Below are 23,737 nucleotides of genomic sequence, written 5' to 3' on the forward strand. Positions count from 1 at the left end.
TGCAAGGACTTGTGCTGTGAGCTGTTTGGGTATTGTGTCCTGACTTAATTAGAGAGAAAGAGAAAGGTAACTCACAGTGGGTTTTTCCATACCATGAAGTTTCTTTTAAAGTCACATTTGTTTTTCCACTAATGTTCATGGGTATAGTTTAATTTTAAAAAATTATGAGTGCCCGAGTCTGTGTGTGTGCACCATGTGTGTACTTGGTACACATGGAGGCCAGAGGAGGGTGTTGGATCCCCTGGAATTGGCATTGCAGACAGTTGTGAGCTGAGTGGGTCCTGGTCATCTAACCCAGATTCTCTGAAAGAGCAGACAGTGCTCTTAACCACCAAACTGTCTTTCCAGCTTCTAGTTTTAACCTTTTTCTTGTTTTGTTATTTCAGGGGGGTTTCTTTGTGTAGCTCTGTAGACCAGGCTGGCCCTTGAACTCACAGAGATCAGCCTGCCTCTGCCTCCTGAGTGCTGGGATTAAAGGTGTGCGCCACCACCGCCCGACTCCCTAGTTTTAAGTTTTAGTCACCAATTTTCAAGGAAGGAAAAACTTTCAGTAGGTCCTTAGTTTATTTAAAATCACTTAGTGCTTTCATTATATTCTCTTTGAAGTGTTGATTTTTATTTTGACCATAATACAGGATATGGACATGTTTTACATTTTATGATTTAGAACTATAGTTAAGACACTTAGGCGTTTAGTCAAGATTTTGTTACTGTTGCAATATTGAATTACTTCAATTATGAATAATTTTGAGTTCATTATGTTGAAATTGATTATGAAAGCATTTCATAATCCTCTCTAAAGAACTAAACTGATTCTGCCCTTGGATGAGTAAAATAAACCATTATAAATAAAACAGCAGTTGTTTGAAGGAAGAGGTTTCCTCATCACTGCTGTGGTTGTAGGCTGACTATAGACAGTTCCCAAAGGTCCAGACAGCGATGGCTGCAGGCAATGGTGGCCTCCCAAGCCAGTGTGGCCAAGGAAAGAGTGGCCTTTACCAGGGGTCTCAACACCACTGTACGCATAGTCGTTGATGACTGGTTCCTGGTTGGTGGCTGAGGAGGAAGGAAAAGAAGTGCAGCTAGTTTCTTGTTTCACGTGGTGAAACTGACAGTGTGGTGGGTGAGCTTGTCTTCTTCACTGCCTTCTCTCTCACAAAAAACAAACACCTGGCTCGCTAAGTCCTCAAGGAGAAAGAGCACAGTGTCTTTGTGCTGAGCTGTGGTGAGGCTTGTAAAATAAGGTGTCGTGTCCCACCCCAGTCTGACCCTGCAACTGTGTTTCCTTTTGTTTAAGCTACTCACCTACTCACTGAGATGCAAAATGATGTTTAGACATTGGGCTCTTGGAGAAATATAGAAGAGTGTCGATCCTCTGGTAGGATGGTGACAAAGCACACTGGTTGGTGCAGTGTGGTCTATTATGTGTAAGGTAGTAGAACTCTATGAGCTTAAGAAATGTAAGTAAGTGGCCGGAGAGTTGGTAGTGGTTTAGAGTACTTGTTGCTCTTGCTGAGGACCAGGTTCAATTCCTAGCACCCACGTGATGGTCACAACCAATTATTACTGCAGTCTCAGAGTATTAAATGCCCTCTTCTGACAGCCTCTGGCACCAGCGTGCATGTGGTGCATATGCATACATGCAGGCAGACACACTCATACAATAATAAAGCAAATACTAATTTATCATAAAATAATAAAAACAAATCTAGAGAAATGTAGTAATGTATCTGTTTGAAATTAGTGTGTATGAAGCACCACATTGTCCCTGCACTAAAATGGTAGCATTCTCTTCTCTCTGTCCTTTCTGACTGCTGAGTAGGACTGCTCCTGCTGTTGATGTATACAGTGAGGCCATGCCCCTGAGGCCATGACCCTGCCAAGTGCTGCCTGCCCTGGAGGCACCGTTTTAGGTGCATCAGTCACCAGTCACAATGTCTCTCAGGAGGCATTGTTGCATGTCCTACCCTCCAGTGGAGAACAGTTCAGGGCTGAGCCAGGCAAGTGATTGGCCCAGGATTCTATAATTGCATGTCTGTACTTAGGGTTGACTCTCAACTTTATTGGAAGGCAAAAATGGAAGCCTTGGAAAAAAATGAGTCAAGAACAAGCTAAATGAGTCAAAGATGGAAGACCCTGTCAGGGAACCCAAGTCTCCTTCAACACAGAAGCCATGGAGGAGCCTGGAAGGAGGCGTACATGACAGTTTTCTGGCCACTGCATGATGCCTGCAGCAGACAGTAAAGCTGGGAAGCCTGAGCCGGCTCATGGTCTGTTGAGAAGTCACGGGAAGCCAGGGGCTATCTTTCTGCATTCATTCTTTGGTTTTCCTTTAAGCACATCTTATCACTTCTGAAGAAGCATTGCTCCTGTCTTCACTTCTCAGGGTGCGTTGGAAGCTGCTGAGCCGCAGTGATCAGGGGCTGCATTGCCTGCCTGTGTGTCAGTCACAGGCACGCTCAGTTGCCTTCGGAAAGATGGCACAGTGGTTTGGACTGAGGTGCAGACAGGACAGTGTGCGCCACTAACTGTAGGGAGATGGGCAGTGCTGAGAAGTGACTTGGGCTACAGACTGATGTGTCATACAAGCCCAGGGTGGTTGGCTTGGCCGCTGTTTTCTTTGTGGTGCTGTATCTAACAATGGTACATCTTACAAAGATGGCACCTTAGCTGTCTTCCTCTTCAAAACTTGTGTGTGGGTAACTTGGGTAACTCGATGTTAGTGAAGAGATGAGCCCTGTGACCAACACTGAGACAACTCTCTGTACCTGCCTTGGGTTTGACTGCCTACAGTTGCAGGGTTTCGTTTGCAAAGAAGTCCTCAGAACAGCACCCAGCTTGAGGTCAACAGTAAGTGTTGTCTTTGTGAGTGACACTTGCTTGTAATTCACACACACCAAATGATGTTAGGAGGGGCATGAGGGCAACTGGATGTTGAGCATAAGACGTGGAGGAAAATGCTGGTTTCTAAAATGTCTTTTATATTCCTAAGTGTTGGGAAATGGATCAGATAGGGATTTGATTGAGGCACCTTAAACAGAGCAAAGCCACGGGAAGAGCAAGTTGGGGAGGATATTTTGAAGCTGTGTTGGAATTGCCTTAGGGTATTTCTTTAAAAAGAAATCTTGACTTAGGATGGCAAGGTGTCCCTGCTGCAGGAGTGCCCTGTGATGCCTGGGTCACAGAGCTGCTGGTTCAGCGGACACTGAAGATCTCTGAGTAGCCTTTAGAGGGCAGTAGACCACCAGGAATGAACCTGTCTGGAGTCTGGGAAAGCAGAAGGGAAGAATGGTCATTAAAAAGATTTATGAGTATTCGTCTGCCTCTGTGTCTATGCACCTTGTGTTCCTGGTGTCCTCAGAGCAGGAAGAGAGTGTTGGGTCTCCTGACACTGGCATTACTGACAGTTGTGAGCTATTTTGTGGGTACTGAGAAACACCCAGGTTCTCTGCAAGAACAGGAAGTGCTCTTAACCGCCAAGCCATCTCTCTAGCCCCCTAATAGACATTCCTAACTTTGTAAGACTGGGTTTTAACCTGGTGAGGTGCATGTGTGTATTCATTGCACCTCAGTGCTGCTTTGCGCTGAGGCTATTCTTACGATGTTGTCAGTTATGCTGGTCCAGTCATAAGCATACTCTAAGCATATATTTTGTATGCATTTTCAGGGTCCTGGGTAGAGCCAAGGGGTAGCGGGTACAAGTTATGTTTTCAAGTATGAAGGACTATGCTGCATGGCTATGCTGCACCTTTGAGTAAAGTCCACATTCCTTAGAGTCTCCTCATGGACAGCCATGGGGAGAAAAGATTGCAGTCATACCTGCAAGTTATATTCTTGACTTCATTTTCCAGCAGCCAGTGACCTCACTGTCAGTCATCACCATAGAAGAATGTCTCCTAGAGGAAGTGACAGGTTGAGAACCTGTGTCTGTCATGTAGTGAAAATGGAAGAAAGGAGGTGGATGTTGACATTGTTCGACATGGCCCAGGTCATGCGGGTCTTGTGGGCAGGATTTGAGGACTGGGGTGAAAGGGAATACAGATCGCTTTCCAGCTGATCATGCAGCCTGCAGACTGTTGCAGAATGTACTCAGTGCCCAGATGTGAGGAGGCATGCTAACACACATGGGTGATTTAGCGTGTGCTGCTGTGTTCCAGGGAGAATCCCCTGGAACATTCACCATTCAGGTGAGAGGGGCAGAGCCCTGTTGTTCCAGAGTAGATCTGCAGAGCATTTCTTCTGAGGTTACAACCACACACAACTGAGTGACTCTTGACAGAGGAAGTCAGAAGCCAAACTGTATGGCTAGAGAATGGGTTAGCTAGCCAGGTTTCAGCAGAGAAAACCACACTGTTCTAGGCCTCAAGAGAACTGGGAAGCACAGTCTCTTATGGGCTGCGTGTTCACCATTGTGTGACTTTTCCCGGGCAGATGTCTGCTCATTCCAGACAGGAAACCGAGACAGACCAAAGTTATAACTACCCTCAAGTTCACCTTTGCAGGCCAGTGAGTTTGCTGGGGCTAGAGGTAGTGGTGAGGGGCTTCTTGAAGGAGCACTGATGACCCAAAGACGACTGGCTTGAGTACAGCTAACCTAAGCTGTGCCCCTGAAACTCTGCACCCCTGTAGACGTGTAGGCAGCTCTGTAGGTTGGCGATTGTCCTGGCTCCTGTAAAGAAGATGGCCTCTCCGCTTCCCTGGACTGGGGAGGTTGATTATATTAACAGTCTCACAAACCTCTCTCTGCACAACAGCTATGTTCATAGACAGATTACAGATTGTGAGGAGACCTGTGGAGTGGGATGCTCTTCTGAGTGGCGGCGCTCCCGGGTAAAGGCTATTAGTAGTCACAGGGAAGTGTGTGGACACAGCTCTCTTCAACTACCCGGGGTCCTGATGGGCCAGTAAGGAATCTCTGGTGTTTTGTAAGGAAGACGTAGATGTGTTTCTAACAAAGAAGCTGTTACTTCTAGCCAGGGAAGCGTGGGAACCCTGGGAACCCTGGGGCCTGTCCCTATGAATTCACTGGACTGCCTGCTTTTGCACAAAATCCCCCCCCCTTTTTTTTTTTGACCCATCTGTTGCCTGACACTCCCTGGAGGGTCTGTATTCACCCCAGATAGGGAAGGCAACAGCCATTCAACCCAAGTCTAGGTTGGGGAACCAGTGAATTTAATCGGGATCACTCATAGGAGTAAGGGCGACTTAATGTGGCTAAGCCACGAGGGGAGTTTCTCTTCCCCAGCATTGGTAATTGTGAGTATCCCAATTACCCAAGGGAAGGGCTCATCAGATGCAGTTTGTCTGTGAGGGGCTGGTAGTGGGCTCGGCCTGGGAGAGTGCAGTAATCACAGCTGCTCTGATTTGAAGATGCGCCGGCTGGCATGTCTTGGCCAGAGGACAGTTTTGCAGTATCCTGGCTTGACTTTTCCTTACTCCAAGGCCCTTGCCTGATGGACACTATGCCAGTACTGTTCAGGACAGCAGTACCACTCCGTGTCTAGCCCCGAGGTGTGTCTTTGTTGATGCCATGCTGTCTCTGGGAGCCACAGTCCTACAGAGCCCCTCACCTGTCGCTTAGTATCCTTTGTTGGGACAGCTGCTGTGTATTAGGACCTAGCATCACAAGCTGGGTCACTAAAACATCAGCTGTTAATTGGGTGACACATTCTCAGGGCCAGAAATTCAAAATGAAGCCACAGTCAGTCCCTCTCTGCTGAGACCGAGGGAGCTTTCTCCTGCTTCCTCTCACTGCCGGTGCTAGCAGACGTGCATGTCTGCTCCCCGCACCCCTGCCTTTTCTTCTTACTGATTTAGGGTCCACCCTGAGGCCCTCTTGTCTCCAGATGACTGTGTGTGGTGCGTGGGCCAGTTGCAGAGAAGACATAAAATAAGACTTCTATTTACGCATGATGCTCACTTCTATAAAATATACTTTTATACTTAGCTGTGTGGTGCGTATTACACGTGTGTGTCCATGACCAAGCACAGAGACCGGAAGAGGACATGTAGTATTCTTCTCTGTGCCTCTGCACCTTACTTCTTAGGCCTCCAGTCAGCCAGCCTGAGACTTTCCTGTCTCTGCCCCTCCAATACTGGAGTTGCGGGCACAACCATGTCCAGGCCTCTACATGGGTACTGGGGATCCAGAATCAAGTCCGTGTGCTCACAAAGCAAGTACTCTTACCCACGGAGCCATCTCCCTAGCTCTGTGCTTGTCTGTTAAATACGATCATGTCTTGTTTCATGCTGTTTCTCCTTGTTTGTGTAGCCGGGTCTTTTAGCTCTAAAACGAACAGTGGACGAGAGCTTGTCCCCTGCTCTGGGATCTGGAGTGAGGCTCGTGGCTGCTCCATTGGAGGGCAGCTTGCAGACAGAGGTCTGTGCTGTGGTGAAGCGAGGGCCTCCCCCCTGATGACGCTATCTCTTGCAGAGTTCTCTGGGGTGCTGCACCAGTGTCACATCCTCGCCTCCGAGATGGTGCACTTCATTCATCAAATGCAGTACTACATCACCTTTGAGGTGAGCTGGCTCCCTGCCCCGAGCAGTCTGGCTCAGCGACATGAGGGGTGCTGCCTTTGGAAGAGTAGGCCCTCCCCAAGTCTCCACTCCTCCTTTCAGGTTCTCGAGTGCTCCTGGGATGAGCTTTGGAACAGAGTGCAACAGGCCCAGGACTTGGACCACATTATCGCAGCACATGAGGCATTCCTGGACACCATCACCTCCCGCTGTCTCCTGGACAGCGACTCCAGGGTAAGTCTCACTCCTACAAACCAGCACTGACACTGTCAAATACTGCAGCTTGGGAATTGCCAGGTACTGCCGCATCAGTGATAGTTGAGAGAGGTTTATTAAAATTGGTGGTTTTTTTCTCTCAATATATGTTTTTATTTAAATTAGAAACATGCTTGCTTCACATGTTGATCCCAGCTCCCTCTCCCAGCCCCCCACCCAATCCCCACACCATTCCCCAGGGAGGGTGAGGCTCTCTGTGGGGATCTCCAGAGTCCGTCACTTCATCTGGGGCAGGGCCTAGGCCCTCCCCCATGTGTCCAGGCTGAGAGACGTTCCCTCCATATGGAATGGGCTCCCAAAGTTCATTTGTACGCCATGGTAAACACTGATCTACTACCCAAGGCCCCAGAGATTGCTGAGGCCTCCTCCCTGACACCACCTTCAGGTCCCATGCTGGCCTCTCAGTCATCAGTCTGGGGTCCAAGAGCTCCCTATTCACTAACCCCACTTCTGACAGAGGGCTGGTCTCCAAAATTTACAAAGAACTCAAGAAGCAAATCTACAAAACACCAAAGGTTCCAATTAAAAAGTGGGCTACAGAAGTAAACAGAGAATTCTCAATAGAGGAGTCTAAAATGGCTGAGAGACACTTAAGAAAGTGCTCAACATCCTTAGCCATTAGAGAAATGCAAATCAAAACAACTCTGAGATATCATCTTACTCCTATCAGAATGGCTAAAATCAAAAACACCAATGACAGCTTATACTGGAGAGGATGTGGAGAAAGGGGAACACTCCTCCATTGCTGGAGGGATTGCATACTTGTACAGCCACTTTGGAAATCAGTATGGAGATTCCTCAGGAAAATGGGACTCAGTCTACCACAAGACCCAGCAATTCCACTCTTAGGCATATACCCAAAAGATGCCCATTCATACAACATGAATGTCTGTTCCACTATGTTCATAGCAGCACTATTTGTAATAGCCAGATCCTGGAAACAAATTAGTCGCCCCACAACTAAAGAGTGGATAGAGAAAACGTGGTACATTTACACAATGGAGTACAGTGGGAAAAAAAAGCATGGAATCTTGAAATTTGCAGGTAAGTGGATTGCACTAGAAGAAACCATCCTGAGTGAGGTAACCCAGTCATAAAATTCGTGTTTGAGGATCACTTTCTGAACAGAATTGAAATATAACTGGTGAAAGGAGAGCGTGCGCTAACATCTGGCTGTGACAGTAGTGGTGAGCAGCTGTACACTGTTGTTGTATGTAGAACAGGAGAAGTCATCTTGAATGATGTCCTTTGGAGCTGTGGCAGGATGGACACCAGAAAGGCATCTAAACATCAAAACTGGTGGTGGCATGTATAAAAGTCCCAAAGAATCACGAAATCTAGACCTCTGGGTGTCTTCCTCTTTCTTCATGCTGGGAATCAGTCCCAAGACCTTCTATACCGTAGCCTGAGCACCCCTATCCTGTTGTCCTGTTCTTAGTCTAGGAGAGCTGGGCTTTTCGTCAGTGGCATATGGCTGCGGGACATCAAACAGACTGCACGGGGCTTTCTGCTGAGGTCTTTTCCTGTAGAGGCCCTGTTCTGGGAAGGGGCATGTTCGGAGTAGCAAGGCTCTGGGGCTCTCGTTTACTTTAAAGGTCTGGATCAAGAAAGAGCACGTCCTGAGCTAGAAGCAGGTAAACTGCATCTGGGTGAAGCCTGGAGAGCGATTCTCACATCGTGCAGTGCTCGAGACACATTCCGGACTTGGCCGTACTTCTGCCAGTGCTTTACCAAGCCTTTTGCTTGTGCTCTGTTCACCTGCATCCGCCTGCCACGGTGAGAAAAGCACTTGGACAGAGTTAACTGTTAATGAGTTACGTGCACAACAGTAGTGATCAAAGGAACGTCTCTGTGGAATTTGCTTCCTAGATACTGAACAATGGCACAGAAGTGCTTCAAGCACTTGAACATAATTAGTGACTCGTGATATGTGCATATGCAATGGTCTGGGTCCTGCTGACCACTTTCACTAAGTCCAGTCTGTGAGGTTGGTGCTGCAGTGGGTGTCACATCTGTCACCTGGTGCCCATGTTTGTTATGAAGGTGGTCCTCAGCCATTCTCTGTGATGTCCCGTAGACATGGAGCACCCACATGTGAGCCAGAGCCAGTGTTCAGACTGGTGACAGATTCTCCTCGAGACTCCAGGGTTCTCTGTTTTCAGAGACATAATGTAGATTTGCGGGGATTAAATCTGATTCACCATGGTAACCAACTTGTAGATGTAGCTGCTACCCTTTCAAGCTGTTAAAGTCATGCTTTATGTTGTTTGCATAGGTTAAACAGGTGTGAAAGTCACCACATGTAATGTTGGAATTACGAGGACTGCGCTCACTGCTAACGTGGGGGCTGAGCCATGCAGGGATGGGAAATGTCTGAGACAAGGTGACTCACCCTCGCTTTCACCCGTATAGAATAGCTGCGGCTATGAGTGGTGTCCGGAGAATCCGCCGCTGCTGCTGCTGCCGCCGCCGCCGTTGCTGCTGCTGCAGGGCGGTGGGGAAGCCCTCACACTCCAGCAGGCCTGGAGCTGTGCCTTCATGGGCGTTCAGTGTAATAACTGGCTGTTGTTTGTTTGCTTTAGGACAGGGCCCTGCTGTGTGGCTCATTCTGGCCTGGAACTTGTGATCCTCCTGTCCCAGCCTCCAGAGTGCTAAGATTATACATATGCGTGACCGCACCTGGCTCTGGAGGATTTTGTCATTGTTTGTTCCTAAGAAAGAAATCTGATATGTTAAACAGAGTAAGGCATTCTGTTGTGGACGCATTGAGTTTAGTGTGGTCATCATTTCACTATGCCCCTTGGTGATGAAGTCAGTGATCACGATATACAGTGCCAGTCGGGAGGAGGAATGACAGGTGCAGGTGTGCACGTGCCTCACGGGCGCGGGTGTGTACGCGCCTCATCCTTTGTGCAATGTTGAGAAAAACTCTGGGCAGCCCAGTGCAAAGGTGCAGGCCGGAGACAGCTTAGAGTGTGCAGTGCAGACCCCCTGGAGCAGAGCAGTGCCCATAGTGAACACTTCACTTAAAGGAAACATCAGTTAGTGACCTCAAGAGCAATGCAGTGTTCCAAAAATAAGGCTTTTTTTGTTTGTTTTGTTTTGTTTTTTACGAGACTACAATAGAGAAATAAGCTAGAGAATTACATCCTTATCAAAATTCAAATGAAGCCCTCTCTCTTCTTTGTTTTCTAGTTTTGTCATAAAATAAATTCTGACAGAGAACAGGATGACGCTTGTTCTGTGGTCAGCACCAGCCACATGGCTGTCTGTCAGGAATGGTGTCACCTGATCAGGTCCTTCTGGTGTCTCCATCGCTGTGCAGTTTGAAGGCCCTGTTTTACTTGAATGCGTTGTAGTAAATGAGAACTGGGGATTGTCTATTTTGCAGTGTCTGTTCTTAGGTGAACTTGCTCTCAGAGCTGCTCAGCACAGGCTCCAGTCCTGTTTCCCAGGGACCCAGTTAGCTCAGCTGTCAGGGCACTGCCCCACATCTCAGCAAGGCAGCATGCTTGGCCCAGAGGTGACCGATGGGGAGAGTGTCACTAACTGTGGAATGGGTGTGGGACGTCAGCTTTTCTCCAGGCTGCTGGCGTACATCTTCCAAAGTGTGATGGTCTGAGTGAGGATGGCTCATATGTTTGAATAGTTGTTCTCAGTAGAACTGTTTGAGAAGGATTAGGAGGTGTGGCCTAGTTGGAGGAGGTGTGTTGCTGGGGCTGAGCTTTGAGGTTTCATTTTTGGTTGTGAGCCTAGCCTTTAACGGCTGAGCCATCTCTCCAGCCCGAGCTTTGAGGTTTCAAAAGCCCATGCCAGGTCCAGTGTCTGCCTGCTGTCTGCAGACCAGGTTGGAAAACTTGTTCAGGTAATGAATGCTCCAGTGCCATGCCTGTCTGCTTCAGAGACTAAAGGCACGCCCCCAGTTAAATGCTTTTTTATAAGTTGCCTTGGTCATGGTAACCCCTCACAGCAATATAACTAAGACACAAAGCAAGGACTAGGAAGAACCTGTCCATTTTCCTGTTGCTGTAGTCTTGGCTTCAGAGATGTGTGCATACATCTAGACACACAAAGCACACAGGTGATCTTCAGTGTGTGTGTGTCCTCAGTTTACACTTTGTGCAGTCGATGTTACTTTAGAACAGTCCATTCTCAAGAGTCAGAATTCAGTCTTGTGGGAATCCAACGGCCACCCGTGAGCAGCACTGACCACTTTGGCAGAGCGGAGGCCTCATGACCCAAATGCTTCTTAGTCAGTGCTCCTCCAACATGGCTATACTGGGGACCAGTTTCTCTGAGGTTTGGAGGGGACAAAGCACCAGTCTATCTTTAAGTAGAAATGCCTTACCAGAATGTTGTGGTTCTGCTCATTTAAAAACATTGTCTTTTCAGGTACTTTTAAATCAACTCAGAGCTGTGTTTGATCAAATCATTGAACTTCAGAATGCCCAAGATGCAATGTACAGAGCTGCTCTGGAAGAGCTACAGAGGCGGCTGCAGTTCGAAGAGAAAAAGAAACAGCGGGAAATGGAGGTATGGGTTTTAACTCATGCTTTAGCTGTTGGCCCGTCACCATGGGGGCAACAATAGCTTTTCTGCTGAAATCTCCGCATACGCTGGGGGAGGATGTTCTGACTGCTGTCAAGTTGAGTGCTGTCCCAGTGTCCAAACTTGACACTGTCTGTACTGTTGTCTCCAGAGTCAGCCTGGCGCTCTGTCATTGACTTGAGGCCGGGTGGTCAGGCATCCTGACTCGTTTACTGACGCATGAGCAAGGTTTCCTTAGGTTTCCTTAGGACATGCCTGTGTGTTTCCAGTGGGCTAGAGAGGAAGATGGAACAGAGCAGTCAGGCAGGCGGTGGGGTTTCCTGTCCTTGCTGGCCTGGCCTGTCTGCTCTTGGGATAATGAAAGGCAGGTTGTTTAGTTGGCCAGCACAGTTAGGTTGGTTTTACTCTTGAGTGTTGTCCCTGTAAAGCCTGTGCGAGGGGCCTGGCAGCCACATCCCAGACACTAAAGTGTGGTGGAGTTTGGAAGCAGGTGTCCTTTGATGCTACATGATTATCTCCTGGCTGCAGTGGTTTGTGGGTAATTCCAAAGAGTCATGGGATTTGCACCCATATAACTCCTGATCCATGCCGAGCTGCCTATGTGTGACTGACAGACTCAGGACTCCACCCTAGCTATCTCTTACCTTCTCTGTGCCTTTGGTATAGTTGTCATCTGTGAGTGCTGTGTAATCATGATAGTCAGTGTCACCTCAGTGTCAGGTTTTCACAGGTGATGGGCGTGGCATTTACCCAACATCCAATCAGCATCAGTCCTGCTGACCACCTCGCTTCCGACCCACCCTTTGGAACTGTTAGACTATGTAAAACAGCCTACTGAAACCAGCCTCTAAGAGTTTATTGTTCTAGGCAGGTGTGGTGGTTCATCCTTAAATCACAGCAGAGACAGGGAGGCAGAGACAGGTGGATCTCTGAGTTCAAGGCCAGCCTGGTGTATACAGTGAGTTCCAGAACAGGGTTATGTGGTGAGACCCTGTCTCAAAAACAAACAAAACAAAACAAAAACAAAGATTTATGATTCTGATGATAGATAGCATGGTAGTTAGTTCTGCCATGGTGGTAGCCTCAGCATGTCAGCTGTCAGTGACAGAAGGGACACAGCCACATACTAGGTGTGGGTTTATTAGCTGTGTTTCAGGGATGCTTGATTGTCTAGGGAGAGCTGTGATGCTGAAACTGCCTGCAAAACTTATTTAAATTCAGAATTTTGCAACTGTCGCTCAGATGTGGGTCCACTGAATTGTGAGAGACGGGGCTGGCTCTGAGGGTTCGGCATCTTGAGTGCCTCGCCGCGGAGGCTGGCTTCCGAGCTCTTGTCATGTTGCTGTTGGGTGGAGCGGTCCCAGAGGTCCTTCCTTCTGTCATTCATGGCTCTTCTCGACTCTCTTCCCACCCATCTTCTCAGAACACCTTCCGTTATTATGATATTTCCAATTCAAATTTGGGATTGAAGGGCTTTTACTTCTTTTAGTTTTAAAACAATTTTGTACATTGACACTGCTGGTTCTAACATTAGCATACTTACTTCCTGCTGCCTGTGACTCCCACATTTCTGTACACACCTGTGTTCAGTAGATTCTAGGGCCTGTACCAGCCATGGTAACTGAAAAATACAGTGACTATTTCACTTCCCTAAGGACCTATCCCACTCAGTGGATGCATTCAGAATCGCCTTGTCCTGTCCTGTGAAATAATGTCATCCTGTTGTCTCATTTCTGCTGCTCGCTGTGTAGTAGAACATGGATGTGAAACTCTAAAAGGAAAATATGTTGCAGAATGTTTGAGATCCTCCCAAGAATGCAGAACTCTTTGTATTGGTCTAATAAAATTGCAATTCACTGTTGCAAAATAAAGGAAAAATTTAATTAACCCCAAGAAAACTCTAAAGATCTGTGTGGCAGATCTGCTCTTTGGGGACATGCTGAGAGCTTCTTAGGCGGGAGTGAGACTGGGAGCCGCTGGCTTAGCTCCCGCACTGCAGTCCCCAGTGTGAGCCCGGCAGGGAGATAGGACAGAGAAAGCAGGCTCCTTTGCAGAAGTGCTCCTCATGAGATCCAAGGTACCCTGAAGGGAATTGTTGGAATGAACAAGGGAGTTTGTGCAGCTGTCTAGAAATCAAAGTTAATACGCAACAGTCAGTTTTCTATCAGGCAATTGGGATGAGAATTTAAAAGAAATGCCACTAAAAGTAACTGTAATCTGCACAGTTCAGTAATCAACGGGAACAACTTGACTTCCTTGACTTTTTGGGTCCAGCAAGGCTCCCAGCACCAGTCCCTGTGGATCCTGATGTTCCTCCTACTGTAGCAAAGTATCCTGACGAAGCAACTTAGGGAGAAAGGGTTTGTTCCAGCTCACAGTTCCAGGTTCCTGTATACAGCAGCAAAGTCACAGTGGCCGAAGCTTGAGGTTTAGAAAATACCTCACAGGCTAGCCTAATCTAGGCAAGTCTTTATTGACACTCTTCCCAGGCAGTTATGCATATTGTCAACTTGATGAATGAAACTAATCATTATAACTCCCTGCTTTGTCTACTTGACACGTGACTACATAACTTTAAGCCACACCCTTCTGTCTTAGTTAGGGTTTTTATTGCTGAGATGAAACACCATGACCACAGCAAGGTTGGGGAGGAGAGGGTTTGTTAGGCTCACGCTTCCACACTGTGCTCTGTCTCTGAAGGAAGTCAGGACAGGAACTCAAGCAGGGCAGGAACTGGAGGCAGGAGCTGATGCAGAGGCCATGGAGGGGTGAGGCTTACATGGAGGGGTGTGGCTTACTGGCTTGCTCCTCATGGTTTGCTCAGCCTGCTTTCTTACAGAACCCAGGAAGGACCACCAGCCCAGGGATGACTCCACCCACAATGGGCGGGGCCCTCCCCCGTCAATCGCTAACTAAGAAAATGCACCACAGGTTTGATTACAGCACAGTTTCATGGAGGCATTTTCTCAATTGAGGTTCCCTTCTTTCAGATCACTATAGCTTATGTTAAGTTGACATAAAGCATACCTATCCTTTGTCCCCAAAGTCTCATGTTACTCTCCTATGATAGATTACAATCCAGTTTTAAAAGTCTCCATGGTCTTTAAAAATTCCATTGTTGTACAAGTTCAGACTCTGAACTGTGAATTCCTATAAGATGAAAAACAACTCGTATATTTCCAACATATAACGACAGAGAGTAAGTATTCCTGTTTCAAAATGAAACAATCAAGGGCATGACAAGGAATACCGAAACCAAACCTCAAACCCAGCAAGGCTAATGCCAAAGCCTGCAGCTCCATGCCCAGCGTCTGGCGCTCGGGATGAGACCGGCTGGACTCCAAAGGTTCAGGAAGCCCCTTCCTCCTGTGGCACACATGCACAGCTTCTCTCTCAAGCTTAGACCAGCTCTCCTTCATGCCTGTAGCTCTCCCTCACACGTGTCCCGGGGTCCTGGAATCCCCAGCACTCTGGGTCTCTACCATAGTAGCGGGCTCTGGGGGCTGGCTTCTCTTATGGGGACCTCAGCTCTGCCCCCACAGTGTCTGGTCTCAGCTGCCCTCCATCACCCTTTCCTTCTTGTGTCTTTCATACCTTCAAAGCCAGTGTCACACACACACAGCCTCCATCTGGAGATGTAGACTGTCCCCTGGACCACAGGTATATCACCTTCTGTGTGCTGACCCTGAAGAAACCCTCTTCCTGCTGTCCCTGTGCAGACCGCCAGGCTTCTCTTTGATGGTGCTGGTCTCTGTAGCAGCCATGGCTGCTTTGATGTGTGTTCACCCTTGTCAAACTCTTGAAGCTCGACCACACACCTTTAAATTCAACTTCACTCCAGATCTCGGCACACTGGCAAAATGAAGCCAGACTCTTACTAAAAAATCATAGGCTTGTTCCTGGCCCATTTCCTGACAGTCCTTGTGCTTGGAGGTCTCGTGAGCCAGGCCTGGGTGGCTGGAGATAGTGGCTAATCAGCTATTAACTGGTGTAGTGGCTAATAAGAGGGAGAGCACATGTAAAAAAAATTGACAAATAGGATGTTTATTTCCTTAAGGTATATACAAATAGATTGCTGTCTGTAAATGAAACTAATGGTCTGTGGACACCCAAAGTGGCCTGCAGAAGGGTACCCTGAGGGGGAGTAGGCTGTTGGAAGCACAGTTGGTCCTGCTCCCACCCTACCTAGCCACAGTTCCACGTTACCCCAGGGCCATTGCCAGACGGTGTGAAACACCTGGGGTCATTATGGCTCTGAAAGAACAAGGCTGAGTTCTGAGTACCGAATGGCCAAGTCACATAAATGCAAATGAGAAACCCAAGCAAAATGAAAATCTCTCAGGATCAGGATATATGCCAGGAGTGCAGAGGTTCAGATCAGAAAATCTAGTAATTGTGATTTACCATGTTCACCGATGAAGAGGACTAGGTAACTCCCATCTAGGCTGGCTGGACACTCGTTCAGTCGAGTTTACCGTTCCTGGGGGAGGGATGAGATAGGGTCTCACTATGTACAGCCCAGTCTGGCCTCCAACTTGGGCATTCTCCTGCCTCATGGGATTACATCCCATGCATGTCCGGCTGAAAATGATCTTTTAGAGTGAGCGTAGATGGGTGTGTCTCTAGGGAAACACCCCAGTCCAAGGGAGAATGTGCGAGGAGTTCCCACTAGAGTTAGGAGTGCCAGCACTCGGAGATGACTCGCTCCCTTTATGCCTTCTGTGTGAATGAGGGACCATGGAGGGACACAGGGCCGTCTCTACCACAGCATGCAAAGCCACAAGAAGACTGGTTAGTGGGCCTCATCGTGGCGTGCTGGGCGTATGATTCTATCAGTTTTATAGCAAGGAGGCACTCAGCAGCTGAACTTTCTGCTTCTCATTATCCAGGGCCAGTGGGGAGTGACGGCAGCAGAGGAAGAGGAGGAGAACAGGAGAATCCGGGAATTCCAGGACTCCATACCAAAAATGTGTTCACAGCTGCGGATACTGGCACACTTCTACCAGGTGTGTATCAGTGCGAGCCCCGGTGCCCTCTTCCATGGCTGGCACTTGCTTTCAGAGGGCTAGAGATGTGGCTTATCATGCCACGCGAGCAGCATTCAGAATGGAGTACTCAGGGCTGGCATTCGCCCCGAGGACTTGTCCTTGCCGGGCTCTCCTCAGGATAGTTGTGTTGCTAAGATGAGAGTCTTGATGGGGACCTGTGACTGCCCATGCTCTTCAGAGTGACTGCACTGAGTGCCGTTCCCTCGGATGGCGCAGATGGAGTGTGGGCTTTTTGAGAGATGTAAGCCATGAGTAGTCAACATCTGACACAACTTGTGCCCTCCAGGAAGGCTGCCTGCCTTTCAGAGTGGTGTGGAACGCCAGTGATGGTTTTGAGCTTGAACCCATCCCCCTCTAGATTGATGACGGGGCATGCGTGATGACGGGGCATGCGTGATGACGGGGCATGCGTGATGACAGGGCATGCGATTGTAGCCCCCCGCCATGCGGAGGACGAGCAGTGGAACCCCGAGCTTCACGCTCACCATGGAATAAGGGGCTTTAGCATCCGTGGCTCCTCTTATTCCTGTGGTGAGCGTGCAGAGGGGATGTCAGGTGGCCAGTTGCTGCCACACCGATTGTATGCATTTTCCATCTGACTGTACGGTCAGGGACTCCTGGTGGGAGGGAGCGGCACCGGCTGAGTGAGTCCCTACTAGGGGCTTGTCGGTGCAGTGGCATTGGGAGGGTCTGCTCACGGACGAGGTGTTCGATTGACTCTCCTTGGCTTCATCCTAGGGTGTTGTACAGCAGTTTCTGGTGTTGCTGACGACGAGCTCTGATGAAAGTCTCCGGTTTCTTAGCTTCAGGTTGGACTTCAACGAACATTACAAAGCCAGGGAACCCAGGCTCCGGGTTTCTCTGGGCAGTAGGGGGCGGCGCAGCTCCCACACGTGAGGCTGCTGGGGTTTATCAGGTGCCCACTCAGCCCAGACCCTCCAGGCAGTGGGGAGCTGCAGGTGTCCCCCCGTCTGCACACAGGCCAGTGTTTCAGCTCTTTGTCCGCTGGAAGAAGTCTCATTACCCACTGGACTTAGTGTGATGTCACCTTCACATATTCTTACTCTTTACGTTCTCTTCCAAAGTTTACATTTTTATATTTAGTTTGCTATTTCAAATAACTTGTAAAACAGTACAAAAGGAGCAGAGCCGTGTGGAGCAAGGGTGTCCTCGGCTAAGATGTGCAGACCACCAGCTAGCAATGTGGATACGAATGGAGCAGGGCTGAATTGTTTTCATTTCCAAAATTCTGATAAGTGCTGGAAAGAAACCCACTTGGATATTGGAGGTTTTCCTTCTCCTTGCCTATTTTTTCATTGTAAATATTTATATACTACTGACCAGATGATGGAGGGAACTGTTTTTTTTGTAAAAATGTACTATCCAGTCACATAATTATGCCTTTTTTATGTTGCATAAGTGAGAATTAGAGAATTAAAAACATTATCTTTCAGATGTTTTGCGTGTTTCTTAAGTAGTCTGGAAAAACTGTCGGCTTGCTGAGTTTGTGAGCTGGGTCTGGTGGAATTTGGTTGACAGTGTTATGGTGCATGAGTGGTTTAGTTTGTAAACTCATATGCCACTTGGAGTGCAGGACTCGAGAGAGCAAGCATTGCTGTGCACTGGTCCCTTCCATCAGCCGCAGCAGCCTGCTCTGTGTAAAGTTCCAGGGAGTCCTGGCATCACAGCGGGGAACCCACGGTGAAGGCCAGTTCTTAGTATGTGTCTTTAATTTAATTTTACTTTAAATGTTGCAAATACAAAGCTGAGTGTAGAGGTCCACCTGGGTGGGTAGAGCAAGGTAAAGCAAGGTCATCCTTTACTACACAGGGAGTGTGATACCCCTTGGGATACATAAGGACCACCCCTCCCAAAAGTTCATAAAGTGAGACCTTTGAAGCAGTTTCCCTACTGTAAGACTCGGCAGCAATTCTGGTGTAGGGTTCATTTCCAGGAAAAATTTCCAGTGTCGTTTGGTCATGGGCCCTGCTTTTGTCTTGCTCTGATCCCCGCTGCCCCAGGGCTGATCCTCTGGAGAAGTCCCCATCCTGCTCGAGTGGCTCCTTTCTCGGGGCAGCTGAGTGGGGAGAAGTTGGCCGGCCTGGGCCTTGCTGTACACTACAGGCTTTCCCCGTCACTGAGAGCTGAAGAAACATGCTCCTTCACCACACAGAGAGGGAGATGTGGGAGACGGGGAGACTACTGAGGACCTCATGGTAGCATGGCAGGGAGGCAGCTGTGCAACTAGTATTTCATCTTAGCAAAACATAAGTGCAAAAGAAAAAAGAAATCTGCCAATCTTATGTGTGGCACTGTGAGTAAGCCCCTGGGCAAATATTTTGAAAAACATGGAAACACTGTACCCGCCTCTCCTGGGTAGATGCTACAAATGATGTTTTGACAGGGATTGAGGAGATAAACACCTCTCAAAAGACACACATCTGTGAGAAAACATTTTGAAAATGGATTTTCGGAAATGTTACAAAATTTTATGATTCCGTTGGTAAGGATGATGTGTGTTTCTGCTTTTCTTTGTCTTAAACACTTAAGAAATAGGGAAATGGGGCTTTAAAACTCATTCAGAGTGTTCAAGACAATGAGTTTTGGTAGCTGCCCCTACCTGTCGAAATTTATACAGTTTAGCACGTTTACCCCACAGCACAGGTATTTACCGGTCCAACTTCAACACAAGCCTGGCAGAGCTGCCAGTGTGACTGAACACCGGCAGAGTAGAGCTGGGGAGGCATGTCTCCATCCTGCCTTCTGTCCTGCACCTGCAGTCCTGGGGAACTGCCTTTCACACATTACAACTCACTGACTCAAGTATCACTTCCCATCATGCCGTGCAGTGTTAAGACAAGCGCGTCAGAGGCAGGCAAGCCTCTCCAAGCTCAGCTCTGGCTAACGTTGTTCTACACGTCTTCCTGTAAGAAGGAAATGGTGGCTGCTAACATGATTTAAAATCTTACCCTTTGGAACTTTGTTTTAGTTCAGTAGCGTGCGTAGCATTCTGACAGTTCTCTCTATAACCCATCCCCATGCTCACACCTCGAACTCACTGCCTTCCTTCCTGCCTGGGCCTCCCTAGTGCTGGGATTGTAGGTGAGCACCAGCCCTGGCTTCACATTTTCAAAGTCTGTTTCAGGGTGGGGATCCTCAGAGGATGCTGTTCCATGTCCCATGGGAGCAGTATGGCTCTTCATGGCTTGGACTGGGGATAGCCAGAGGCATATGGTACCCACCCTCTCTATGCTGTGCAGCCTGAGCAGAGCTGTCCCTGGGGAGCCCTTTCTTGGTATGGCCCAGATGCTCCTTGAGGGACAGATGAGATGACAATTGTCAGGGAGATGGGGAAAGTTTGGGTGGTGCTACCCATTGTGTGTCCCTGCCGGAAGAGAACATCAAAGCCTGCAACCAGAATGCCCGTGCAATTGCTATGGGAGTCAGTTGCCTGCCGATCTTTGTTCTAACCCTGGGATCTTTGAGGGGTATATATGGGGACCCCAGTGTTCTTAGGATTCAGTATTGATCCCCTTGCCTGTGGGATAATTCATAGAGATTTTGCTAAGTTGAAGCAGTCAGACTCTAAATGCTCCAGCAGAGCCTGTGTTGACCAAGGCTTGGGTCAGCATTGGGGCCAGGTGTGTGGATATTTCCCAGGTGAGGTATTACCCACCAGTTTTATACTATCTATTGCTCTGGCCAGCAGGACACAGCGAAGGTTGAGCCCCCAGGAACCTGGAATGAAAAGGACAAGAGACACAAGGACAGACAGCAAGACAGGCTTTCTGATCAAGCTGTAAAATTTTATTTTCTCACAAGGATTGTTATAGTGGTTGAAGCAGGAAGCTTGGCAGAGCAGGGGGTTAGGTGGGAGAGGCTATTGCTTTGAAGCAGGGAGCTTGGCTCCACGGACACAAGTCTTCAGCTGGGGGAGTCTGGACTGAGGACCGGGTGGCAGAAGGTGGGAGAGCCTGGACTGCGGGCCTTGAAAGTATGCTGTACAGGAGGATAAGCAGGCACAGAGAAACAGAAGCTTAACTAAGTGTTAGTCTCTAAGAATACAGTAGGAATATTAAGATGGCTTCTATTATGCTATCCTTATTTAGGGCCCTCCACAGCTGGCAATATTTACAAGAGGTCCTGTATACCAATGGTTGCTCCCGGAATCTATTTGATTGGTGATGTTTTAGATACATTAAATATTACAACCTCCCATCTTTTGTTCATTTTAAACGATGGCCACTAGATAACTACAGGCAATATGGCTGACATCTGTGACTTGTGCCACCGTGACTTTGCCTTGCTGTGGCTTGTTTGCCATAGGCAGAGTGAACAGACCAGGACCATTCTGAGACCAACACACAGCTTTTCTGTTTCTGCCTTCTCGGTAAAGTTCAGGGTGTGGAGGAGCCTCAGGACAGGAGCCTCCCCAGCCCCCACCTCCTTGATCAGCAGGCCCCTGCATTTGTTTGGAGCCTAAGGAGAGTATCCGCTCACATCTCCTAATACCCTCCTGCGCACTAGCATTGCCGTGCTCGGTGCCTGCCCCACTGGCCTGGGTGGGATGGTCCACTTCCCAGTGTAGGCTTGGCCTTGGGAGACGCTTAGAGGATATCTGCAGAGCCTGCTAGCACCCTTAACAGAACCTGGGCTGATGAGCTGTGCGCCTACACTGAGGACACCCTGGGGAGGTGGTTTGGGGAACACGAGCTCAGTGGCCTCTGCATCTCATGCTGGAGATGGGAGCGCAGCTTCGTGAAGCATGCAGGAACATCTTACCGCCTCAAACCCTTGTTTCCCCGTCTGTGACACCAGACTTCGGGTGGCTTGTCCTCCCAGCTTGAGCGCTCAGAATGAACGTCTGGGCAGGCAGACGTTGAAATCACCTTTGATTGCACTGGTTTTCAGCAGGGACAGCAGGAGAGTGCCCACACAGATGAGACTGTCACCTCTCCACTTGGCTTCCCTCACGGTCTTAATCCACTTTGTTTTCTGAGTGCACCTGATACGGTGTTTATATACCCCATGGCTCCAGTCCCATGCATGTGGCGCAAGCCTCCGTTCTGTGCAAGCAGGTCTAACGGTCACAGAGGCTGGTGCAGCTGGTATTTCTTTCTTTTCCTCCGTGTACAGGAGATTCTCTTTGGGCTTCCGTCCACCCTGTGTTTGTGGAATCAGACTGGAGGAAGGGCTAAGGGTTAGGAAGGGACTGGGTGAACCTTAAGCAGCACAGCAGGGCTCAGAGAAGTTGCAGGTGGTGTCCCTGAGGCAGGGGTGAGGTGGGTGGTGATGTCCTTTGGGTTCTACGTGGTGAACATAGAACATAGAAAACTTAGAGGTGATCTTCTTACTGGTCAAGCCAGGCCATGCCAGGGGGCTGTTTTGCTGGGGATGAACTTGGGAAATGTTGACCTGGCACTTGGGGAACATTTGGAAGGGAGGGAGGAGAGCGATGGCAGAGAAGCAGGTGACTCCTGGGTGAGATGCAGCCATTCACTTCCCAGGCTGGGGTCTGGGCTCCAAGCGTGGACAGAGGAGAGCTTTGGGGGTTTTCGAGAGTCAAAGCCAGGGTTCTGTCCTGTGACGACCTGCTTTTTATGTTTGGTCCAAATGTGATTGGCAGCGTGCAGGTTAACTTTAGACTGTGGACTAGCTCCAGGGGAGCGTTGCTCCCTTGTCTGGTTTCAGCCCCTTGCTACAGAGTCATAATGACAAAAGCATGATGCCAGCCCAGAGACAGACGCAAAGATCCATGGGAAGGAATAGAGGACACAGACTTGAGTCCACAGCTGTAGCCACCTGAGTTTTGACAGAGAAGTTAAAACAATATACATTGGAGAAAAGGGCACCTTCAACGCGTGGTGCCGGAAAAACTGGATGTGACAGTCAATTCCAGGTGAAGTAAAGACTTTAATGTAAATCCGGAAGTCTAACACTGCTAGAGGAAAAAGTAGAGCAAACTCTCTGAGATCTCAGCACGGGCACCTTCTGAACGGGACTCTAGTCACTCAGGAAGAAGCTCCGTGAACTGACAGGGAGTTGCATGAGATTAAAAGGCTTTGGCACAGCACAGGAAGCAATCGAGGAAGCAGCATCTTCAGAGTAGGACATCTCTGCTACCCATACGTCCGGCAGAGGATTGGCATCTGGAGTAGACTAAAAGCTCAAAACAGCAGCACGGCAACAAACCCAGTGCAGTAAGAGGTGGGTTAATGAGGTCTCACAGGAGAAACATGAACAGCCCACAGGCGTGAAAGATGCTCAGCCCCGCTAGCTGTCAGAATAAAGCCAGGACGATGCTGAGATTCAGCCTCGCTGGTCAGAATGGCAGGCACTAGGAAAACGATAAATGCTGATACAGATGTGGACCAAGGGAACCGTCGACTGTTCCAGCTACTGTGGAAACCCATGTAGAGCCTCTTCCAGATGCCAAAAGAAAACCCACGTATGACCCAGAAAGGCTACTCCTGAGCAGCAACCCAGAGACTCCAAGTGGGCACATCCCAGAAACACCTGCACATCAGCGTTTAAAATTCACAATAGCTTCTTGTAGTTGTCTTGTAGGCATAGGCATAGCGGAACTTAGCTGTCAAGGACTGAGCTATGCTGCTGGTAGAAAAACAGATGCAACAGGAGATAACCACATTAAATGGCTAAGGCAGTCTCGGGGCAGACACATCACCTGTTATCTGTTTCTCCCTAGACCTTAAAGATACATAAAATCATAGATGTATGGATGACATGAGAGTAGGAGACAAGATGTCTTGGGGAACAAATGGACTAATGGAGGACAAGAGAGAGGATAGAAGCCTACAAAGGAAATATGTTCAAAGCATTGGCATACGCTTAGTGAAAACGGCCTAGGTCACCTGTTATTTTCCTTTTAAACTTGAAAAATAAAGCTTAGGTAGCAGTTTAGTGTTCACACTTGGAATGGAAGCAAGTTTGGCTGGCCTCATGGGATATCCTGCTGGGGGTGTCCCTGCTGGGTCCTCTGTCCCTGACACCCTGGCCGCCAGCATCAGGGCAGCTCCACCGCACAGTTCATCTCAGACCCCGCAGTGGTTCAGAGGGGTTCTCAGTGTAGTGTGCATGCACGCTTATTAACTTCCTGTGACGCGGAGAGTGGCCAGGCATCTCTAACAGAGCAAGCCTGTGACTTCTGTGTCGCTTATAGGACTCTTCGGGCTTGGGGCTCCGAGACCCTATTGCATGGCCAGACACTCAGCATTCAGCCTCCCTCTCAGGGGTTGTTGGGTCAGGGAGCTGGAGACTCTGATCTTGTCCCTACGATCTCCGCCATGCCTCACTCAGACGGGATTTAACAGGGTCAGGCAGACGCC

General features: G+C 48.7%; 1 protein-coding gene across 1 annotated transcript in view; it reads left to right on the forward strand.

The window, feature by feature from the left end:
- Nucleotides 1-17,844, forward strand: part of Tubgcp3 (tubulin gamma complex associated protein 3) — a 64,723-nt gene extending 46,879 nt beyond the window's left edge. Inside the window, exons 18-22 of the mRNA XM_040733454.1 lie at nucleotides 6,434-6,522; nucleotides 6,622-6,753; nucleotides 11,188-11,328; nucleotides 16,233-16,349; nucleotides 17,130-17,844. Coding sequence (XP_040589388.1) covers nucleotides 6,434-6,522; nucleotides 6,622-6,753; nucleotides 11,188-11,328; nucleotides 16,233-16,349; nucleotides 17,130-17,288 — 638 coding nt within the window. The 3' untranslated portion in view covers nucleotides 17,289-17,844. The remainder of the gene's footprint in view (nucleotides 1-6,433; nucleotides 6,523-6,621; nucleotides 6,754-11,187; nucleotides 11,329-16,232; nucleotides 16,350-17,129) is intronic.
- The last annotated feature ends 5,893 nt before the right edge of the window (nucleotides 17,845-23,737 follow it).

Source organism: Mesocricetus auratus, unplaced genomic scaffold (genome assembly GCF_017639785.1).
Source record: "Mesocricetus auratus isolate SY011 unplaced genomic scaffold, BCM_Maur_2.0 Super-Scaffold_100031, whole genome shotgun sequence".
Classification (NCBI taxonomy): domain Eukaryota; kingdom Metazoa; phylum Chordata; class Mammalia; order Rodentia; family Cricetidae; genus Mesocricetus; species Mesocricetus auratus.